Genomic DNA, 20,581 nt, shown 5'->3' with positions numbered 1-20,581 from the left:
CACAGCAAATGACAGTTTCTTAACAACTTAAACCAAATCAACCATAGCTAAAGGGTGCATAAGCTTGTTCACACAAAACACACACACACACACACGCTGACAGTTTTCATCTGCCTATAATCAGCGAACCAATGAGGTTAGCAATTACTGGAAGAGAAGAGCGAGGACGAGGAGGGAAAGCAGGCTGAAGGATGTCAGGGGAAGCCGGGAAGAAATTTAAGGTGAAAGGGCGAAGTTAAATGAGAAAGAAGCAGAAGAAAACCTACTATCTTCAGCTATATGAAGAAAACCACACAAAATCATCACACCGCATACGGCTCTTATCTTGGGTGACTTGACGGACCCGGCAAACAATTAGGAAATGCTCTCCAACCACAAAGCAGCTTTTTAAAACCCAAAAAAGCATTCATTTCATTCCCCCCCCCTCGCTCTGCTTTAATCACCTCTCGCTTTTCTACTCATCACTTCCCTCTTCTCCGTCTTCTATCGGTTCCCCCTGCCAATTATCCACCTTGGCTTCCCCTTCTCACATGTTCTCAGCTGAGAGCTGCAGTGTGTGAGAGTGAGTGTGTTTGACATTGCCTCGGGCTGCTCTGTATCACGTTATGACAACATGGTGTTGTTGTAGCAGAAGTTACTCAAAGGACACGAGGAAAAACTTTTCTCCACCTTCCCGAAGCTCCCCCGCCACTTTCTTTACCTGTATTTGCTGAGAACTTTCGTTGAGGTTGTCCTCACGCTTCTTGGCGTCCTCCATCAGCTGGGCATTTCGATTCTTTTCCAGCTGCTCCTTGTGTTTCAGGTTGGCGACCTTCTTCGATTGGTCCTTAATTTGCCTGGAAAAACACGGGACGACTGTGAGTTTATGAGTGACGTTTTTTTTTTTTTTATTGGTTGATGATTTAAAAGCCGACCTCACTGGAGGAAATATACGGTAAATTAGATAATAGCTCACGATGTGAGTTATTATTTCAAGCTGTGCCAAGACAAGAGCCTCCAATAATTCTTCCTGCTTTGCTCTTTGAGTCAGAGAGATCTTCCACCAAAGTACGCTATGCTTCGTTAGACAGTTGTTTTCCTTGTACAGCTGCAAAGACTTAAACGTATTCTACACTCATTTTCCAATTATTATTATTATCGCAGTCTTGCTAAACCATTAAAAATGAACCTGTAGATCATTCATACCTAAAATAAGCTCACCCCAATAAATAAGATTTTTGTTTTTCAAACGAGAATATATGCATTTATGTTCAGTCTCGTAAGCAAAATTCAGTGCCACTTTTCAGAAGTCGGCCTGTAAATTAATTTCAGGATAACGGCAGGCCTCAGAGGACACGAGTGAACAAACGTCATGGAGACCAAGCAAGACAGCAGACAGGTCGTGGAGAAAGTTGCGGACATGTTTAGAGCAAAGTTAGGACAAATATCCAAGCTTTTAACATCTCAAGGACAACTGCTCAGTTCCCAGCATGGCCAAGACCCCCATTACGTGCCCATTTATGGTCCCTTTAGGCCTGTAACTGGGACCACCCATTTCAAAAGCTGTCAAGTGCTTATGCTTTCCTTCTGTTTATTAAACTGTCGTTGTAATTAGGAAATGCAGCCACCAGGGTGCAGTTCTGAGGTTCCCTCCAGATGTGGAGGAAAGTTTCAGAACGCAAACATGAAAAAACGTAGTTGGGCTGTGTTAGTTTTCATTCTCAGAAAGACGGGCAACCTGTGTGGATGCTAGATACATCGTGGCATATGGTTGGAGAACTTATGTCACTTCATGGTTAATTTTGTGTATTTCATAGGACCTAAAATATATATTTTTTAAATGCTCACACTCTCCATTCGGTCTGACAGAGATTTAGTTGTTTTATCAAAGATGGATGGGTAAAGTTGTCTGCTGGTGGAGACAAACACCAAATGAAACAACTGTATTAAAAGTATTAAAAGTGTTGAGTCAGCAGGACAGAATCAAATACACGGTTATCACATTTCTACTGATTAAAAAATGTTTCCAACATTGTTTTCTTTCTACTTCACAAAAACTGACTATTTTGTGTTGATCTATTTCACAAAATCTCCCCCAAAACACGTTAAAGACTGCTGCTGTAACATAAAAACAGAGTGAAAATGTTTGACGGACATAAAAGCATTTGCAAGGATCGAAAGTAATAAAACTGTTGTTTAAATCGTGATACGCTGATTTAGCTCTCAAAATATGGTCAAGAAATAACGGCGCAGCAGAAATCTGTGCAACACAATGCTCCACTAAATACCCTCGGGTCGATATAATGTCAAAATCGGTAAAGGAATTCTGTGAAAAGCTATGAATCAACGACGAGATGACATTTCTGATGTCTGCGCAGCGGGAAGCAGGAGGGCCTTGTCACACAGGGATTACCGAGTGTCGGGAAGCAGGGTTTAAATCATCACGGCGAAAACGAAGGAGACTGTAAAAGAGCGGGAAGAGCAGGAAAGTTATTCCTTGCGGGAGATGCCGGCTTTTGCAACGTGGAGAAAGAGTTTAATCCCCGTTTAAGGCGCCTGGAAGCCATTGTGGCTGTGTCACAGACCTATCAGATAACACAGCAGCTTTACTTGATCAGGATCGCTCATACATTCCAGACATCTACACAGGCACGAATGTGGAAGAAATAAAACCCAATAACATCCACTGAATCACAACACAAAGGAAAACCCAAGGAATGTTACTTGGAAAAAAAATACCGACATGACTGCAGGCTAGGTAGTTCCTGTGTCCATGACTCCAAGTCTTTCTGCCGTGTGGACTTTTACATACGTATGTGTTTATGCACAAAAATTACTTTCCCAACATCAGCAATGTTTTCAGACACAATGACAATCATTTTTAGAAACGGGTGGGGATAAATTCACAAAACACACCACCAGCAACAGGTGTCGAAAATTACTGGCAACTCACCAACGATTAAGAAAAACATCTTATGTCACGGAGCCGTCTCATGGTTGAGATGACATCTCTACACCAACACTTGAAGAGGACGTATCCAATGTAGAGCTACAGATTGTGAAAAACTAGGCACCGATTTAACCCTTTAACTGATTCATTTAAAGGTAAAAGCAGTCACTTGACAAATTAATAAAACGGGTCTTTATTCTGAGTTTTTAATCACAAGAGGCTACTTTAGTCTCCTCTCATCATAAGAAACATAAAGTTAAATTTACAGGTTACTTTACACCTGAATCTGTATGGGCTATGAGTTTCCTGCTGTTTATTTGGATGCTAAATTGTTTCAAGGACTCAAGAACCAGTCAAGATTTTAGTATGATTTTTTGAGCAAACCAAGAATCAGACATCTTTTCTCTTTTCCCAAGTCCGGACATTATTTTTTATATTTGTTGAACTTGTCCTTTTGTGTTTTTCTATCTAAAATATTAACTTGAACCGCTAAATAAAAACTATTATATTTATAGTGTTATCTGTGGCTCTGTCACAATTTTTAAATTAAGTGGATAAAATCCTTTTCAATGCTTTCGCATATCAGGAGGAGATGTGGTGGTAGGTGAGGAGATGACGCTAGGCCCAAGTTATGACGGAAAACGATGAATTTAATGACAAAGATGATACAACACGGAACAACGGGGAAACAGCACGAGGAAAACTGGCAGCACGGAGACAGGTGACATCAATGGACATTCAATTGACAAGGACCCGACGAAGAACACAGACAACAGGGGAGACTAAATACACACGGGGCAATCACGGGAACGAGACACACCTGGGAGACAATCAACGGGGAAAGACGCAGAGACAGGACTAACAGGGAACAGGATCACACAGGAACTTGAAAATAAACACATAGAAATACGGATCATGACATCGCAGGCTTTTAGTTAACCGGATGAGCAATCTTTATCAGTTGTTTCTGTCAAATTAACAGGGTAGATAAAAACTGCTCCCTGTCTTATTTGAAAATAACAGTTTGAAGTTGAGATATAACTTGATTCTAACCTTTAGGACTCATCTTATTACACAGTGTTCAAAATAATAGCATAAACGTACCTCACACCAGACATACATGATAACGGGAATGTTCTTTGAAAAAGAGAAATTTGAAAGCCTTAAAATGTCACAAAATCTCGTTTTGTTACTATTTTAATTTGCAGTTAATGTTTTTTTTTTTTTATCTAATAATTTTAGGAGCAGATCTGCCTTTGGATGCCATTTCTGAATTGAACTCTGATTCTTCCATATCCAACATGAACAAATGGCTTTCTAAATTTGCTCCGGTGTTATTTGTCACAGAAAGTGTAAACAGGTCTGAAATTTCATACGACCTTCAAGTCCCAACATATCTCAGATTTACTCTCAGACCTAACCATCTTTGAAAGTGATTTTAGTTCGCTTTGCTCAGTGTACAGCAAAAAATAAAAAGATAAATGTATTCAAATATATAACTATTTTATTACAAGCCTTTGCTTTCATCTTCCTTGTCTGTGTAAGCCATAAACTGCCTTCTAAAGTTACTCAAAGTAACAGGAGTAATCCATCAAGTGGCTTTTATATCAATATCGCTGCCAGAAAAGTTGAGAAATGATACTGGCAAAAAAGGATAGCATAAAATCTGTTTGCTAAGAGGTCCAGAGGGCCTAATTCCAAACTGTCCTGAGATATCCGAGAGAAGAGAAATTGAAAAAGCACCAATGCAGCCAAAACTGCTCAGCCGCACCTGCATGTTCAAAGTTCGCAAAATAATCATCAGGGGTTGCATGTGTGTGTGTGTGTGTGTGTGTGTGTGTGTGTGTGTGTGTGTGTGTGTGTGTGTGTGTGTGTGTGTGTGCGTGCGCGCGCGTGCGCGTATTTAAGTTTCTAACTTATAGGTTTGCGTTTTTGGACGAGCCGTGTGCAGCTCTTGCGTTTACATCCAAAGCCGAGTTCGAATGTTAAGCGAGAACGCAGATGTAGTAAGTGAGCTCTCTCGTTTGTTATTTTGTTCCCTTTGTTAGGCCATGATTTTAGCTTCCATGTTCAGTAACTGTGGGATACGGTTATTTCAATATTTGGGGTTCAGTTTTGTCCTATACGCCCTGCCTGCGTGTAACAGGTCATAAACAGGCAGGAATGTTCCTATTGGAGGATTTCCAGGAAGCCCCAAACATCTGGTTGGATCGCTGAGGTTTCCTAACTCCACGCTACACTTGCTGTATATATATATATATATATATATATATATATATATATATATATATATATATATATATAAGAGTGTATAGGCAAGTGGAAAACAATTTTCCCATTGACTCAACACTCTTTCTGCTTTCACACTTATTTTTTCCTTGCTTTTTAAGGACAATGAACATTTGTTTAAATACCAGGCTGTAATATTTTGACATATTTTTAAGCTCACCTGAACTGGCTGTTTTGACCCACTTTTCAAATCTGTCTCCTTGAAAGTTTTGGCAGCGACTGAACTCCCTCAACTGACTAACCAGCGATCTGCAGGTCAAAAAAACTAAACATTTTCAAACTAAACTAACCGATCGCCCTCCAAACAAGAAATTTGTTTTGCTGTTTGTGGTTAATGTTTACTGCATTTCATGATTTGATTAAGACAAACCTCACAAAAACCAGTCTGTATGGTATGTCTTATCAAAATGAAACGGAGTTGGACAAAGCAGGCCGCAGGGGTCAGAGTACATTTATTTGTCCCAAAGCGTAAAACTTCAGGCTTTAAATAACACAGTGGTAGCAGTGCAAACCAAGTGGGGTGTAAGGCTAGCCATTCTGACTAATATTTTCTAATAAGGTAGTTAAATGCGCCAGTAGGAATTTATAGATCCCATTAGACACCAAATACACGCCACCAGTCGCTCAAGTGGAGCCACACCAGATGAGAGGACAGGCGCACCGGTAGTAAGACGCAGTCCTGCACTTTTCTCCTGCATGTGTGTTACTTCTATAACAGGATAAAAGTTTTTTTTATTAAGCTTAATGTGCACAGAAGTCACATTAAATGAAGGGTTGCATGGGAACGGTGAGCTTTAAGGGTCATAGCCTTTGATTTTTCTGAAATATGTGGATGTTATGACTTATAACTTCAAAGTAGAAATTGAACAGCTTAACTTAAAAGTTACTGATGATTTGAAGTTCTTTAGGTAGGCCTGCAGACATTCATATAATGAGATTGACATACTGGCTTGTTACATGCTTAAGGCAATTCTTGCATCATTCTTTAAATTAAATGCAATGCTTAATTTTTTTTAAATTTATGATCTCTGAGCTTCCTGCTGAAATCTATTTTCTTATATAATGTTTGGTCCTTGTTACTGTTTTACTGTGATACACAGCCCAAACAGATAAAACATATTAAAAGTAATACTTCTCTGATAGGAATAAACTTTCACTGGAGCTGTTTTTTTTGGGGTGGGGGGGGTTTCCAGGTAGCACTGCCCTGTAAACCCAGTGGCCCCGTTCATCTGCAGCCCACTGCTTCAAAGTTGTTTAAATATGTAAAATATCTGCTTCTTTCCTCCTGCAAAAATAATTTTGAGACAACTGAAGCTAATTGCTGGAGGAACCGGAATTACAGGAGAATTTCCCGAACCGCAGCGCTGTAAACACAACATGGGAACCTGCACACGCACACGCGCACACACACACACACACACACACACACACACACACACACACACACACACACACACACACACACACACACACACACACACACACACACAGAGGCAAAGAGCAAACATGCACGGTTAAAACGTTTTCCCGACGCACGGAGAGAATTTCTCTGGGTCGGACCACACGCAAAAACCAAACTCACGCATAACACAACGCAAACACCCAATGTCCATGTGCCAAGATTCACACAGATGTAAACACATACTGTACAAGCAAGATGGGATCCTCAGTAAATATATAACATGTGCTAAGATTAACCCACACTGGTATACTTGTCTTTAGATATTTTGGATTTAAATCCCTCCGAAACACATAAAAACACTTTTGGACTTGTTGCAAACAAATACAGAGAACATTTAAAAAAAAACAAAAAGAAAAACACTAAACTTCATGGCAGTGAAAAATACAGATTATTGCTTTTAATTAGCAGGAAAACACACGTGCAATCTGAGAAATTTCAGTAAACTTTCCAACCGCCCTCATTAGCATGCTGCTCATACTCGGGCGGCCACATAAAGGTGATATTAATATTACATTTGGACTCCTGTATAAATATTTGATCAAAAAATGCTTGTGGGCCTCATGTATGTTTACTGCTAGTAGTTTGCCCAAAATTAACATCAAGCATTTCCTTTTAACCGCAGGGAACTCGGTACTTCCTTTGGAAAAAAAAGGAGGAAAATATGAATTTGGGTTTCTCGTTATAGAAAAAGAAGATTAAAAACCATGATTCAAAGCATAATAGACACATCTTACCAACTATATAGTGTGGTAATAAACCTTATAAAAAAAATTTTAAAGATAAAGAAGAAAACAACTTGCTATATAAATTCATTAATGACTGAAGAAAAGAGATTAGGAGTAAATAAATTAGTGCATGCAATGTTGGCCACATTTGTTGACACCTCTGGTAAAAATAAGGCAGAAGTCTTAAAAAATATATATATTTTAGTAACAAAAACAACAAATTCATTGGCAACCCGCAATCCTCTTGCAACGAATTTAAGTAAAGCAATTTCTAAAATGTAAACTTTATGACTATCTGATTTTCCAGTGACTTCTACTCAGTAATTCACGACTTTTCTTCTTTTTTCTTGGGTATAAATATAGCAGATTTTGTGTGTGTGTGTGTGTATATGTGCGTGTGTGTGTTTGGAGTTGTCACACAAAATGGGAAGGATAAATAAACATAAGGTAGTTGTCCATATGTCTTTATAAGTTGAGAAATATCTACAAGAAAACATCTGCTCTCCTCAACTTCCCCAAATACCAATCAAGCAACCGTGACTAACAAGACTGGAAAAATCCAAGTTTACCTTGCTACCAAGCACAGGGGGAAGTGTTGTAATGAAGCTGGCAAAAATCATAAAAACCCAAAAGTCAAATGTTTAAAAACTGCGCGGACAATTGGCATCCTTAGGTCAACACACTTCTAAATCATTCATTAAGTCCTTTCCTTTCTAAATCTGTTTTCTCATCTTCATAATGTCATGTTCAAGTCATGAAGGAGTCTGTCTCGGCTTCTTGTTTTGCTTTTATCGTTCAGCAACAGGTAAATGTAATCTAGATTTGTTCTGGACAGATGCACTGAGGAAATATTTGCTGCCTCTGTCCACACATGTGCCAATAAAGCAGCACAGAAACAGAAAACTACAAAGTTTCGCTTTTTAATACAGTTTTGTTACGCATTTGATCTTCACCCGTTCCTCACCATCTTAGATTATTGTCCCAAAGCTGTGAAATAAAATATATTTGGTGGTGAATATTGTTTACATGGGGAACAAAGACAGGAACATTCAGGTTTTCTACACAACAAATCGCAATCTTGCCTCGGACACCAAAACCACTGGAGTCTGCTCTGACTTCAAACATTAAATAACAACAAAGTACTTCTAATTGCATGCAAAACACACACAAAAAAAACCAAAGCGTTGATTACATTCTAATATTAAAGTAAAAATAGAAGCAATGAGCAGCGTAAATTCCACTGCAGACTTTTATTTTTGAACCAACAAAAGCTTCTTCGTTTTCTTTAAAAGTGTGAGTGAATTTAATGAGTTACATCTCAGCAGTTTTCAGCGCTTTGGGGTTTTCAGCTAATTGCTGCCAAATTCATTCTCAGATGTGTTCTTGTACATGTGTGCAGCACGAAACAACAACAATAATGGAAAAAAAAAAAAAAAAGCACTATGCTTACTTTGTGATAGCGTGAGCGGGCCTATACTTGCTGTCATCCAAAAGCTGACAAATCCCTGCACAACCTCAACGCTCAGGACCTCCACTAGATCAAACACACACACACACACACACACACACACACTCGCATGCATACAAGCGAGCAAACAAAGAGAAGCCCTGCAATCCCGTTTTAAGCTCTGGAAACCTTGAAGTCAGACGTTTGCTGAGTTTCTCAGCTCAGATCAAAACACGAAATAGAAAATACAGAAGAGAGGAAGAAAAAAAAACACTCTGTCATCTAGCAGAAAGTGAGATAGTACTAACTTTTTTGCTTGCTTTTTTCCCCCTTTTCTGTAGTGGAATCACAAAGCTGCAGAAAACCGGCAATGAAAAGGCAGACAAGATGCCAGGGGACTCATGGCATTAGAAGTTGGTGGGGGAAAAAAAAAAAAAAAAAAAACAGCAAAGGAAGGGCTGGTACTGTGGATATTTAACAACACGTCTGAGCGCACAAAACAGTCAGAACAGGAGATTTATGTAAAAACCAGAAGGAAGAAGTGGTTATTATGTGGTTGATTGCAATGTGTAGGTCAGAAAGTTTATAGGATTTCGATATGTCTGTAAAACGGGAGCATATTCAGACCCCAGATATCACATACTGAAATGTCATTAGATGGTGACCTCTGGAGAGGAGATGGAAGTCCCTAAAAGTCAAAGAAAATTTTAGGTCTTGGCTGCAAACGATGCTGTTATATTACAGTATTTTTATGAATATCAGGCAGCAGAATGTTCTAATCAGAAAAAAACAAACAAAAAAAAAACACATTTTATCTTGAGGACTACATGCTGTGCAGAACTCATAGCAATCAGTCTTAATGTGGATGTTTTCAAGTATCTCTAAAAAAGAAAAGCTAAATACCTACTTTTAATATATTAAAAAATATATAATAAATGTACCTGTTTTTAATAAAAGAAATAGTGGTTGTGAGCTTAGACACACCTACAGACAAGGCAAGATAAGAACCTGTCCACAAAGAAAAAGGCTGAACATCTCTATCGAAGGCAGAGATGTTATAGTTATAGTTAATGTAGTTAACTGTAACTACATTAACTTTTATTTTTTGACAAAAACTGCTGGTATCGATGGTAAATGATAAAGAGACCAGGGCAGGTGTTATATAACAGAGAGAGAGAAAGAAACAGCAATGTTTCCTGTTCAAAAAGGCGGCGATGTGACAGAGAGTGAAGAACAAGTCAAGGTGTCTCCTTCAAAGACATGAAAGACATGATGAGAATTATTAGACGCGGAGTTTATGACAGAGTGAAAGAGTGTCTCTATGGAAGGACACGCAGTATGACAATGAAGGAGAGAGATGAAGAAGTAAAAATAAAAAAAAGTGCAGGGAGCAGGGGCTTTGGAAGAAAGATAGGCGTGCGGTACTAACCTTGAGGCAAGACTGGGTAGCGCAGCAGAAAGCGTGGCATCATAAAGATAAAAGAAAGACGGAGAGAAGGAAAAGGGAAAGGTGAGAGAGGGGAAAGAAGAGTTGAGCACTGGGTTAGCCGGCTTGATCGATCTTCAAAGAACAGGAAAGACAGCAGAGCTGACAGAGAAACATCATTAACCAAAGAGAGACAGCTGACGGACATTTATACAAAGAGACAGACACGACTGGGCAGACAGACAGACAGACAGACAGACAGATAGACAGGCAGGCAGGCAGACAGTCACCAGATGGCTTCTTGCTCTATTTTGTAAATTAACATTTAAGTAATGAGAGCCCTACTTTCCTCAAATCACCCCTATGCCAATAAAACTGCAGTAAATTAGCCAATCAAAGCATGAGATGGGTCCAAGTTCAATATTATTATTTCTTGAATGAACTGCGCTGGTTATTGAAATTCCCACACTGACAGCATGCACTCTGGGGATCTGAGAGCCTTTACTGAATTTCATGCAACTTTCAAGGTATAAAAAAACACAAAAATTAAAAAGTAATTTCCCAGTGTCCATAAATCGGCTCACATGCTTAAGTTGGCAAAGCCCCAACTCCAGTGTGATTTTATGCTTGAGAACATGCTAATGACAATATGCCAGAGACAGGTTGGTCCATGGCCGAACAATGCAGCTATAAAAATCTGTGAATTTCTCATTAGTTGCGCTTAGAGGTACAAATCTGCCCCAACCCTGTTGGGTTTCTTGCATCTCCACCCATTAATAAATGACTTTTCTGTTTTTCTTCCTCTACCACCTTTCTTTCACTTCCCCTGCTGCTCCCCCCTCTCCCTGTTTTCCACTCGTCCTTCCAAATCCTTTATTTTGGCCATTGGGGCAGATTTTCAGCTCCATTTCCCCTCAGTGTGAAGTCACTTTAGTCTGCTCCAATTACCGTCCCAGTTCCTGAAATAAATAATCTGGTACCAGTACAGCTGGATTTTCACGAGAGGGGAAGAGAGAGTCTGATTTTTGCTCTTGTTGCTCTCGTGTTTAAACTGCAGTTGAACTTTTTTTTTTTTTTTTTTTATTAGACGTGTTTCCGCGGCTCGACCGGAGCCCGGAGTCAGCCCCGGTCTGGCCAGTTTAAGAGCAGGCCAGAGGCGTTTCTATTCTTCTCTGACATACCTGTTAGCTACCTGTCAGGCAAAAAGCCCCAAAAAGACACAACGTTATTCCCAGAAAAGCTACGGATAAATTCCCCATCTGTACATGTAAAATTTCTGGGTCAGGTCTGAAGGGTTAAGAAAGCTTACTTGTGGAATAAAATATATCTACCTGCAAGGATCCTGCTGGGATAACATGTTAATACATAGAGGCATTTTGGCTCAACAATTACATGAGCCAAAACTGAAAGAGTGAAAGGAGTGAGGAAAAAAAAGAGTTTTTGAGAAATTTGGGTGGAAGATCAACAAAGTAGATCATAAATGTGAAGTAGAAGAGAAACGATTCATGATTTTTCAAAACGTTTGTCATGCATGATGTGTATTTTATCGACTCTGATAAGCCAAATGGATCCAGTTCAATAAACTGCCTTTAGAAGTAAATATAATTTCAGGTGTTCTGTGAAGAAAAGCATAACAATCTCCATTTTCTATTTACCTAAAGTCATCTTAGGCACACTGAAAATATGTGAAAGAAGGAGAACTGGTCACAAAAGACCAGATCCAGTCAACGTTCAGCACTAAATTCAATTGAGAAAATACTGCAAGACCCAAATCAAATTCACTGATTTTTTTTCAGTAAAAGTGAGAAAAACCTGAGAAGCATTTGTGGGTTTTCAAAAAGCCCCAAAACTAAATTTTCTCAAATTTAAACTAAAGGTGCAAAGTCATATTTAGACATAAATAAGAACTTTAAAATAAAAATGTTCATTCTAATTCCAGATTTGTCAATATTATGTTTTGACAAATCTGTCAAAACATAATATTTGTCAAGACTCTTGGATAGTTTTAGACAGCAAAATTCTGCACAAAATGTAACTAATTCAAATAAAATTCCTATTATGGAGAACTGTCTTTGCTTTTGGTTGAACACGTTATCTCTGCAACCGTCTTCGTCAGCAAGTAATGTTTGACAAAATGTAACGTTTGTTGCTCGTTTCATATTCGGTTACTGTGTTATGTTTCTATCGTGGAACTGCCTTGTTGCTGAAAAGTGTTATTGCAAATAAACTTGGTAGGTAAGAAATGGAGTCGGAGATAAAAAACAAACAAACTGTTAGTTGGTTCTTGTAGACTAAAACAATGGCATTTGAATTTTAAGATAAATCTATAAGATGTGGGAAAGTGTTGCGTGAGATGACGTAGAAAGGGTCACAATAAATTTGAATTCTGGATGATTCCTCTACAAGCCTAACAGTCCACAAAGCAAGGGCTCTGAAAGCAAATTTAGCTTAACAGAGAATAAAAAAAGAGGGGTGGAACTGACTGGTTAATTCGCTTTAATTGGGCAAACTCACAATTGTTTTCATCAGAGTCCTAATCTGGAGAATAAAGACGCAGCGGTTTCAGAAGTTTTCAAAGGAATGTGCATTAAATCAGTATGCTGCAGCCCTCTTTTCTTTTCTGGAAGTTTGTTGTTTTAGCCTGCTTCAATGTGATTTTGTTGGAACATTAACAAAGTATTTAAATCTTCTTTTATGCTTAATTAAGATACTTCTCTTTGCCTATGGCTGTCTTTCAAACAACCTGAAAAGTCCAGGTGTTTATTAGAGTCAGATAAATACCATATAAGCCAACGTTCAATAGAAGAATATCACATAAAAGAGATACGACAGGGAGTCCCACCAACATAACCTATAACATTCCTACAATCACAAGGATGGTAAGCATATTAAAAGACACAGATAAAGATGGGAAAAGTGATCAGTTCTTAGATTAAATATCAAAAGGAGCAGACCAATAAAATTAGAGTCCAAACACATTCCTTATGTATGTTTGCCAGCACTTTATTTTCAGAGATTCTGGTGATTCTTGGACGGAAGGACGTCTTTTTCAAACTCTTCGTCTGTTTGTTTTGTTTTTGTTTTCCATGACGATTTTGCTCCTTTTTCCATGATGGAAATGGAACGGAAAACGGGTCCATAAATGACTTTTTCCACTTATCAGAAACCCTAAAATCTGATAGTCCATGAAACATTCAGGGACACAAGTAGAACAGATTTAGAACAGCATGCACAGACGAAACACGTAGACAAGACATCATAATAGAGATTGTGTGCTCTGGAAGAAATTACAGGTGACTAATCTAAAATTACATAGGAAGGTGGTTAGAAACAGCAGTTTGCTGCTACAAACAAAAAAAACAACAACAAAAAAAACCATACTATTAGTGAGCAATTGAGATTCCTACGAGAAGAACGATGTGTTAAAACTCTGCAAGTCAAGCATCCTCAGCTGAAAGTAAGTGGAACGGAAAACGAAATAAAAAGAGTTGCATCACTGACAAGAACAGAGGCTCAGAGTGTCAGGCCGTGCAGCAGCAGCGGTGCCAGGCTGTGCCTCATTTTACAAACTCTTAGGAGCCGCTTGGCTTGTCATGCCGCAGTAACAGACGACCCAAACCTCTGCTAATGTGTGGTGTGTGTCAGAGTACAAGTGAGTCCAATTTCTGGATTTGAGAGACATAACTGTCCAAATATGCAATAAAGTAATGATTTCTTAGCAGCGAGCCAATGCTACAACTCTTTGTTGGTTATTAGTAAGCTCACTGAGCCCTGCCCATGTGGAAAAGACGTATATATACCCTTAGACTGTGCTTTTGAAAATTTATGCAGCTTATAATAAATTACAGCCAGCTTAACCTTAGTTGATTTCAACGATAAAAGTTTGAGATGAAGCCACGCAATGATTTTGCAGATAAATCACCCACAATTGCCTGCAAAAGTATTCACAGGCCTGAACTTTTTCAATTTTGGTGTATTAAACCACAAACTCCAACACACTTTATTGGGATATTATGTGATTACATATATATAATCCACCCTCCAAAGAAGAATGGGTGAAAATGTATCCATCGCTAGACTTGCAAAGCTGGTAGAGACAAAATCCCAGTAAAATGCGTTGACGCGTGCGGCTGTAAAGTGACAAAATGCTCTAAAGTTAAACATGTGGCGTTTTGCAAGATCATAACTTGTGTTACTTGTGTCACTTTTCCACATGGGGGATTGTTATTTTCGTGCCTTTGTATTCGATCCCTTGACAGGCAAAGTGAGTTTTAGCGTGCAGTGGTCTCGAGCTAACTGACACGGGCCACCAGCCACTCACGTGCCCAGGTAGTCCCACACCAGCCCCCCCATTGGCTGCTGAGAGGCAGCGGGGGGAGGGGCCTGCTTTTGCGACTGCTGTGGACGCCACAGATGAGGGGCTGACGGGTTTCTGAGGTGAAATGAGCGCACGCACACACACACACACACAAGCAAATGTAATCGCGCTCGCACACATTCAAAGTCGCACGATTGTTAACAAGTGCAAACACACACATGGGAAGAGTTGAAAGATGGCATGAAAAGGAAAGGAGAAAAGGGAAAAGGGAAAAAGAAGGTGGTGAGTGATAAATAATGAGTTATTCAGACCGAGATGTTTAACCTGAACTCTGGCATTATGTTGGCTGAAACTGAGCAGATGAGGAGTGAATGGAAAACAAAGAGTTTTTTCTTAACATTAACCAGTTTTTTTTCTTCACACTTCTATGTTGGAACAGGAAGGAAAACGTTTTAGATCCATGTTGGTGGGGGGGAGGGAAAAAAAGGAATTTATTTTGTTTTTGTACCTAATCTAATTCCTGTCTCTTACCTCTCCAGTTCATGGATCTTTTTCTCCTTGTCGTTCTTCTCATTCTCCATCTCCCTGAGGATCTCCAGGAGTCGCTCCACCTCAGACTGGGCCTTCCCGGCCTCCTCTCTACACCGGGTCACTTCCTGCTCCAGGGACGAGATGCGTTCGGTAAGTTCAGCGCTGGCCTGCGACTCCGCTGCCGCGCTTTGAGCCTGGAACAGAAACTGCTATTAAAAATAAACCGAGGATTGGCTTTCGAAACGAGCGGATCAAAACATTCGGCGCAGAATGAATGTGCTTGGCCCGATGTGCCGGGAGGTGAAAAATATACATCCTCAGGGGGCAAATGGAGCCACAAATAAAAAAATAAATAAAAATTATAACAAATGAGCGGCCGTGCTGCTCCTATGTTCTCATCAGAGCACAGAGGGAGGCGGTTTAAAAAACATTCACCATGAATGTCCTATTTTATGTTATATTTTTTGGCTGTTTAAGGATACATTTGGACTGGGTTTTTTTGTGGAAAGATAATACAGCAAATAAGCACCTTCCCCCCCCCATAAACCGTATTCTGGCTATTAAGCATAATCTACAAATGTTCAAAAACGAGTTTTGTACTGAACAAGTCTGGTCTTCTTTTCTTATAAACGTTACAGCTGCAGCATTAAGCTTCCATTAATTATTGTTTGAGGGGCACGATGATTACGAATGATTTATTAAATAACAAACTCTTGCTAAATGTTCCAAGTTTTCTACATTTTTCAGAGTGAGATTGTGTTACAGGAATATCTTTTTTTTTATCGTCTTCAGCAGGATTCCACATCCTCCACAGAAAACGACTGTGTAGGGTGCCGTATTCAAGTCTGAAATATTGTTTGTGTCTTTTAGCTGGGCTAAGTTCAAGCTGAAACCTCGGCATGTGTTTTTTATTTTAATTGTCATGGACGTGGTAATACCGCTCAATTCAACGGGCAAATTATAGCCAGTCGAAGTGGTTTTTGTCTTTCTTTTGGCTCGGCCGAGCTGATGGAACAGAAAATTGGATGCAGGAGGGAAAAAATAAAAAATAATAAAATAGATAAAACAAAGAAAAATAAAACAGGTTATAACCAGCTTAGAGGTTAGAACAGCTGTGTGTTTTCCCAGACGTAAATGTTGCTCTTGGGACAGATTGATGTTGTGTGTGTGTGTGTGTGTGTGTGTGTGTGTGTGTGTGTGTGTGTGTGTGTGTGTGTGCGTGCGTGCGTGTGCGTGCGTGCACGCCTTGGTCCCACAATACATAAACCCGTATTAGTTTTGGAAGTGGACGGCGATTTTAACAGCTCCTTACGTGGAGAGGAAATGTTTGGGTGGCTGACGATATACGAAGTTCTTGGTGGCGGAAAGAAATACGGCGGAAAGTCACGCGTCTTTTCTCCGACCATTGTGTGGAAAAGAAAAAGACTAAGAAATAAAGGCTGATGAGGGGAAACACCACAGATACACTGACACGTTCATACATATTCCTCTTTTCTGTTTCTCACATTTTTTCACATCTTCACACACACAGACACACACACATACGCACGCAGCAAAACACATTCAGGGTGTGATGGTGGTGCTGTCTTCTAGAGTCTGTGAAAATGACTGTAAGGCTGTCAGCAGGCTGTCACACACACACATTTTACAGACTGCTGTGAGGGAAAAGATATTTGATATGCAGGCGCGCGCGCGCAAACACACACACACACACACACACACACACGCACACACACACGCACACACACAAGCATACAAACAAGTTTTCATCTCTTTCTCTGAAATAAGGGAAAATAAGTTAGGAAAGAAAACTGCAACTTTATCCTCTTTCATTATTAGGACAGCATCCGCGGACCTTTTTGAGCTGGTTCTCCAGCTTGATGCACTCTTCCTTTTTCTGTTCCAGGTTGATTTCCAGACTTTTCAGCCTGTTCTCCTTCTTTAGAGTCGAGGATGCGAGCGAGGAGGCTTTCTCCTTCAGGTCCAACACCGACGTCTGCAGTAAAATAGTAACCAGGACGAACACTTTGTCAACAGGAAATCTGAAATCCTAAAGAAAATTTCTTCTACTTTTACATTTGTTAGGATGAAACTGTTTTCACAGATTAAACATGTCCTTGAAATTGTTCCAATAGCGAGAACATTTCTATTCTCAACATCAAAGTAAGGCATCTTAAGCTTGCCGATCAAGAATTGATTCCCCTTGAACATTTTCATATTTTTGTTGTGTTGAGGCTTTAAGCTTTAATATATTTTATTTGTGTCAGTAGAAGCACATAAGTTCAAAGAAATTCATAATTGGGAAGTGAGGGGGGGGGGGAAATATGTGGTTTTCCTAAGTATTTAATGAAACTGGTGCAGATTAGTATTCGCCCAGGCTGAGTCAACGTTTTATAAATTACAGAAGTAATTTACAAAAGTCCACAGTTTCAGTCTTTTAAGGAATCAAAATGCTTTTCTGAGTTTAGCTCTGCCCAGTTTCCTTGTCTCTGCAGCAGTAAAGCATTTCCTCCAGTATGACGCTGAAAATCTCCTTCCACTCTTCAGATGACAAACTAAACATCGATTAGTCACATGTATAAAGCCTGGGACATTATTTCATACACTAAAAGTCTCGATTAAACTTACACGGGTGTTTGTAAAGCAACAAAAAGTGAAAAAAGTTATTTTACTACCTCATCTATTATGTATGCATTTGCATTTAAGAGCTAGTAGTAAAACTGAGAAAGAAAAAAAAAAACGATTTAAGCCCGGAAGTATTTCAGCTTATAAAAATATCACAACCTGCATATTTCCTGGCAGCGTCTCTCAACGAGATTGTTCCTCTGTGGAACATTAGCTGAGGCCTTTCTGTGTGAAATTTGCATGCTTTGTTTGCTGCAGGATGGATTTTCTCCAGGTGCTCCAGTTTCCTCTCACGGTCCTCAGCTATGCATGCAAGGCTGATTAGTTTTTCGAAATCGTGTGACCGTGCAGTAGTTGTCTGATTCTGTGACACGGCCAGGGTCTGTCTTGCCCCTTTAGCCTAAAGTCAAGTGGCTCAAAGTGGATTTATCCTTTTTCCACACTCGTATGATTAACTCCGTCCCCTGCTGGTTGTAATATTTCCCATGACCTGTCTCTTTTCTCACTTTTAGGCTCAATCCCTCCATCCGTAAAAATCTCCCTCTCTCCTGTTCCTTTCTCGTTTTTTTTTTTTTTTTTTCCTCTTTTGGTGGAGGCAGTGAAACAGAAACCAGCAGGACTAGAAGGAGAGATGCTCAGACGTGTAATTTCACCCATGACTGACCTTACCAACTTCAGACTTCAGATCATCATGTTTGACTGGGCTTTGGTCAGAGAAACCTTCCTGCTTACTCAAGAGTATATTTAGGTCTGTGTATACACTGGTGTTGTAGGACAAACCTCACGTCGGCGTTTGGCAGCCAAGAAAGGAATGCTTGTTCTCTTGGGAGATTTTCTGTGTACTTTACGACACAAACCGACAGGTTTTATGATCCCCGCGATCGCTAAAATTAGCTTAAAAAGGACTTTTCACAGCGGCGGCTCTCTCTCGGTGACTCTTCAAAGGCAAAATCTGACAGCTGCGAGTTTCTTGACTCATTTTAATTTTCAGCGAACAAGAGAAAACGAGTACATTTGACACAACTAAAATGCAAGAAAGGTGAAAGAAAGAAATTATTGCCATTGATTCTGCCTCGAGCTTTACGTGACTTTCCCCTTGTCCTCCCCTTGCGCCGCGACTAGCACAGTTTTCTAACCTGTGTTTGCTTTTATCAGCGTTTGCACAGGTTACATTCAAATAATTTTAGAGCCTTGCATATTCCCTGCTATTTCCTCACGACCTACAATTGAAAGGTATATTTTATTTTTCTCATTGCTTTAGTTATTTATACGGTTTCAAATCTACGCTTCTATCTTCGGAGCGCATTAATGTCCATCTCATCAATGTATTCCCTCATGCATTTCCATATTAACTACTTACTTCTGGTATGTTGAGCCTTATTATTCACTTATAAAACTAAGACTCCTGGAAATCTAATCATTCTAATTAATTGTGGCTTCAGCTAGCCATAACTTTCCTGCTGTGCTGCCCAGCAGCTGTGGAGTGAAAGCGAAGAAAAAGGAGCCAGAAAATGCTTTGTCGCTCTCCTTGTATTCCTCTGGCTCTGTTCTGCAGTCTTGCCTAGCTCACAAAGTCGCTATTGGGGGAAAAAAAAAAATCAGCTCAGATTATTGTTTCCATTAGCTGTGGCCTGTGAATTACCTACATTTAAATGGGATTTTACTTCTTTGTCCTGCGGCATATCAAATAGGTTCGTGGGAAAACTAATAGCATATCTTCTGATGTCTTCTGACCATAATCAACATGTTTGCGGTGACCGTACCTCGCGATCAGCCAGCTCAGCCTGGAGCAGAGAGACTTTTTCTCTCAACTCTTTCAGCTCCTTCTTAGTGGTCTCCATCTCGTCTCCCTTTTCTCTCTCCTCCTTTTCTCGCTGCTCCTTCAGCCGCTCGATAATCCGCTCCTGAATAAAGACGAGGAAGGAAAGCAGAAACGGAGCTAAGTTACAAAAGACAGGAGGAGGAAAGCAGACAATGTGAAGGGGCCGTGAAAAACGAGAAAAAGAGAATAAAACACCTCATACTGTCCAGGACGCATTCACAGTCACTCAATATCAAGTTTCTGTACTAATAAGTGTCACATTAAACTTTATGTACATGGCAGCTTTGACAGGATCTAACAGCCAACGGTGATTTTACACACGTAATGTGCTTTGGCGCAAGACGTAAAATTCACAAGCACTAAAACAGAAAAGCTGACTTCTATAGCTGCAGAACAACACAGTGGCCAGTTTAAAGAAAAAGAACAAAAGTTCACGCACCTAAAAAAAAAAAGAAAGAAATGGTGCAAGAACCCAGAGTGCGCACATAAACAAAGGTAAGGGAAGAAATGTTGAAAGGCTTGAGCTGAAAAACAGGACATTTCAGAAAGCAGGGAAGGAATGGAAAGAAAAGAAAAAGGGAAGAAGCTGGAGTGTGTGAGCTCCGACATCCTGCCAACAATCACACACCTCGCTGACACTGTGAGTATTAGTCACTGGTCAATTCCAAACCTGCTTCCTGTGTGTGTGTGTGAAAGTCTCAAAAAGATTGAGTTTATAACATAATAATCTGTAAGAGTATAAAAAGGAAAGCTAAAACATAACAGATTTTGGTTTCTGAGAGTTAAAGTCAAATCCCCTGAAAAAGCTGCCTGCAGAGTCATAAATCCGGTGCTGCAGTATCGTCTTGAACCTGAATGTTCACACATAAACAGTGATCAATGAGTAAATCTGAGCCATGTGGCTCCGTGCCTGTCGGCTCCTTGTGTTTTACAAAAACAGCCTGTGAATAATTTAATAAAATGACAGCTCGTGTAATTATTGGTGTATTTCCATTTATTCCGAGTCA

At 39.7% G+C, this 20,581-nt stretch overlaps 1 protein-coding gene across 16 annotated transcripts in view; it reads right to left on the bottom strand.

Annotated features, from left to right (window-relative positions):
* Positions 1 to 20,581, bottom strand: part of LOC103459282 (ELKS/Rab6-interacting/CAST family member 1-like) — a 125,956-nt gene that overhangs the window by 64,952 nt on the left and 40,423 nt on the right. For 5 of the 16 annotated variants that reach the window (XR_001776221.2, XM_017302870.2, XM_008400730.3 and 2 more), the window contains 6 exons: positions 19,516 to 19,656; positions 16,983 to 17,123; positions 15,128 to 15,321; positions 14,600 to 14,710; positions 10,282 to 10,293; positions 701 to 836 (listed from right to left, as the gene is read on the bottom strand). Coding sequence is in view for 13 of the 16 variants with exons in the window: in XM_017302870.2 (XP_017158359.1) it covers positions 701 to 836; positions 10,282 to 10,293; positions 14,600 to 14,710; positions 15,128 to 15,321; positions 16,983 to 17,123; positions 19,516 to 19,656 (735 nt within the window). In the remaining 3 variants the exon portion in view is untranslated. The remainder of the gene's footprint in view (positions 1 to 700; positions 837 to 10,281; positions 10,294 to 14,599; positions 14,711 to 15,127; positions 15,322 to 16,982; positions 17,124 to 19,515; positions 19,657 to 20,581) is intronic. The other 11 variants (XR_532714.3, XM_017302867.2, XM_008400736.3 and 8 more) reach the window with 3 other exon arrangements.

This window comes from Poecilia reticulata, chromosome 23, assembly GCF_904066995.2.
Source record: "Poecilia reticulata chromosome 23, P_reticulata-male-v2, whole genome shotgun sequence".
Classification (NCBI taxonomy): Eukaryota; Metazoa; Chordata; class Actinopteri; order Cyprinodontiformes; family Poeciliidae; genus Poecilia; species Poecilia reticulata.
The sequence above is the reverse complement of the archived record's forward strand: the minus strand, read 5'-3'. Positions and strand labels throughout refer to the sequence as shown.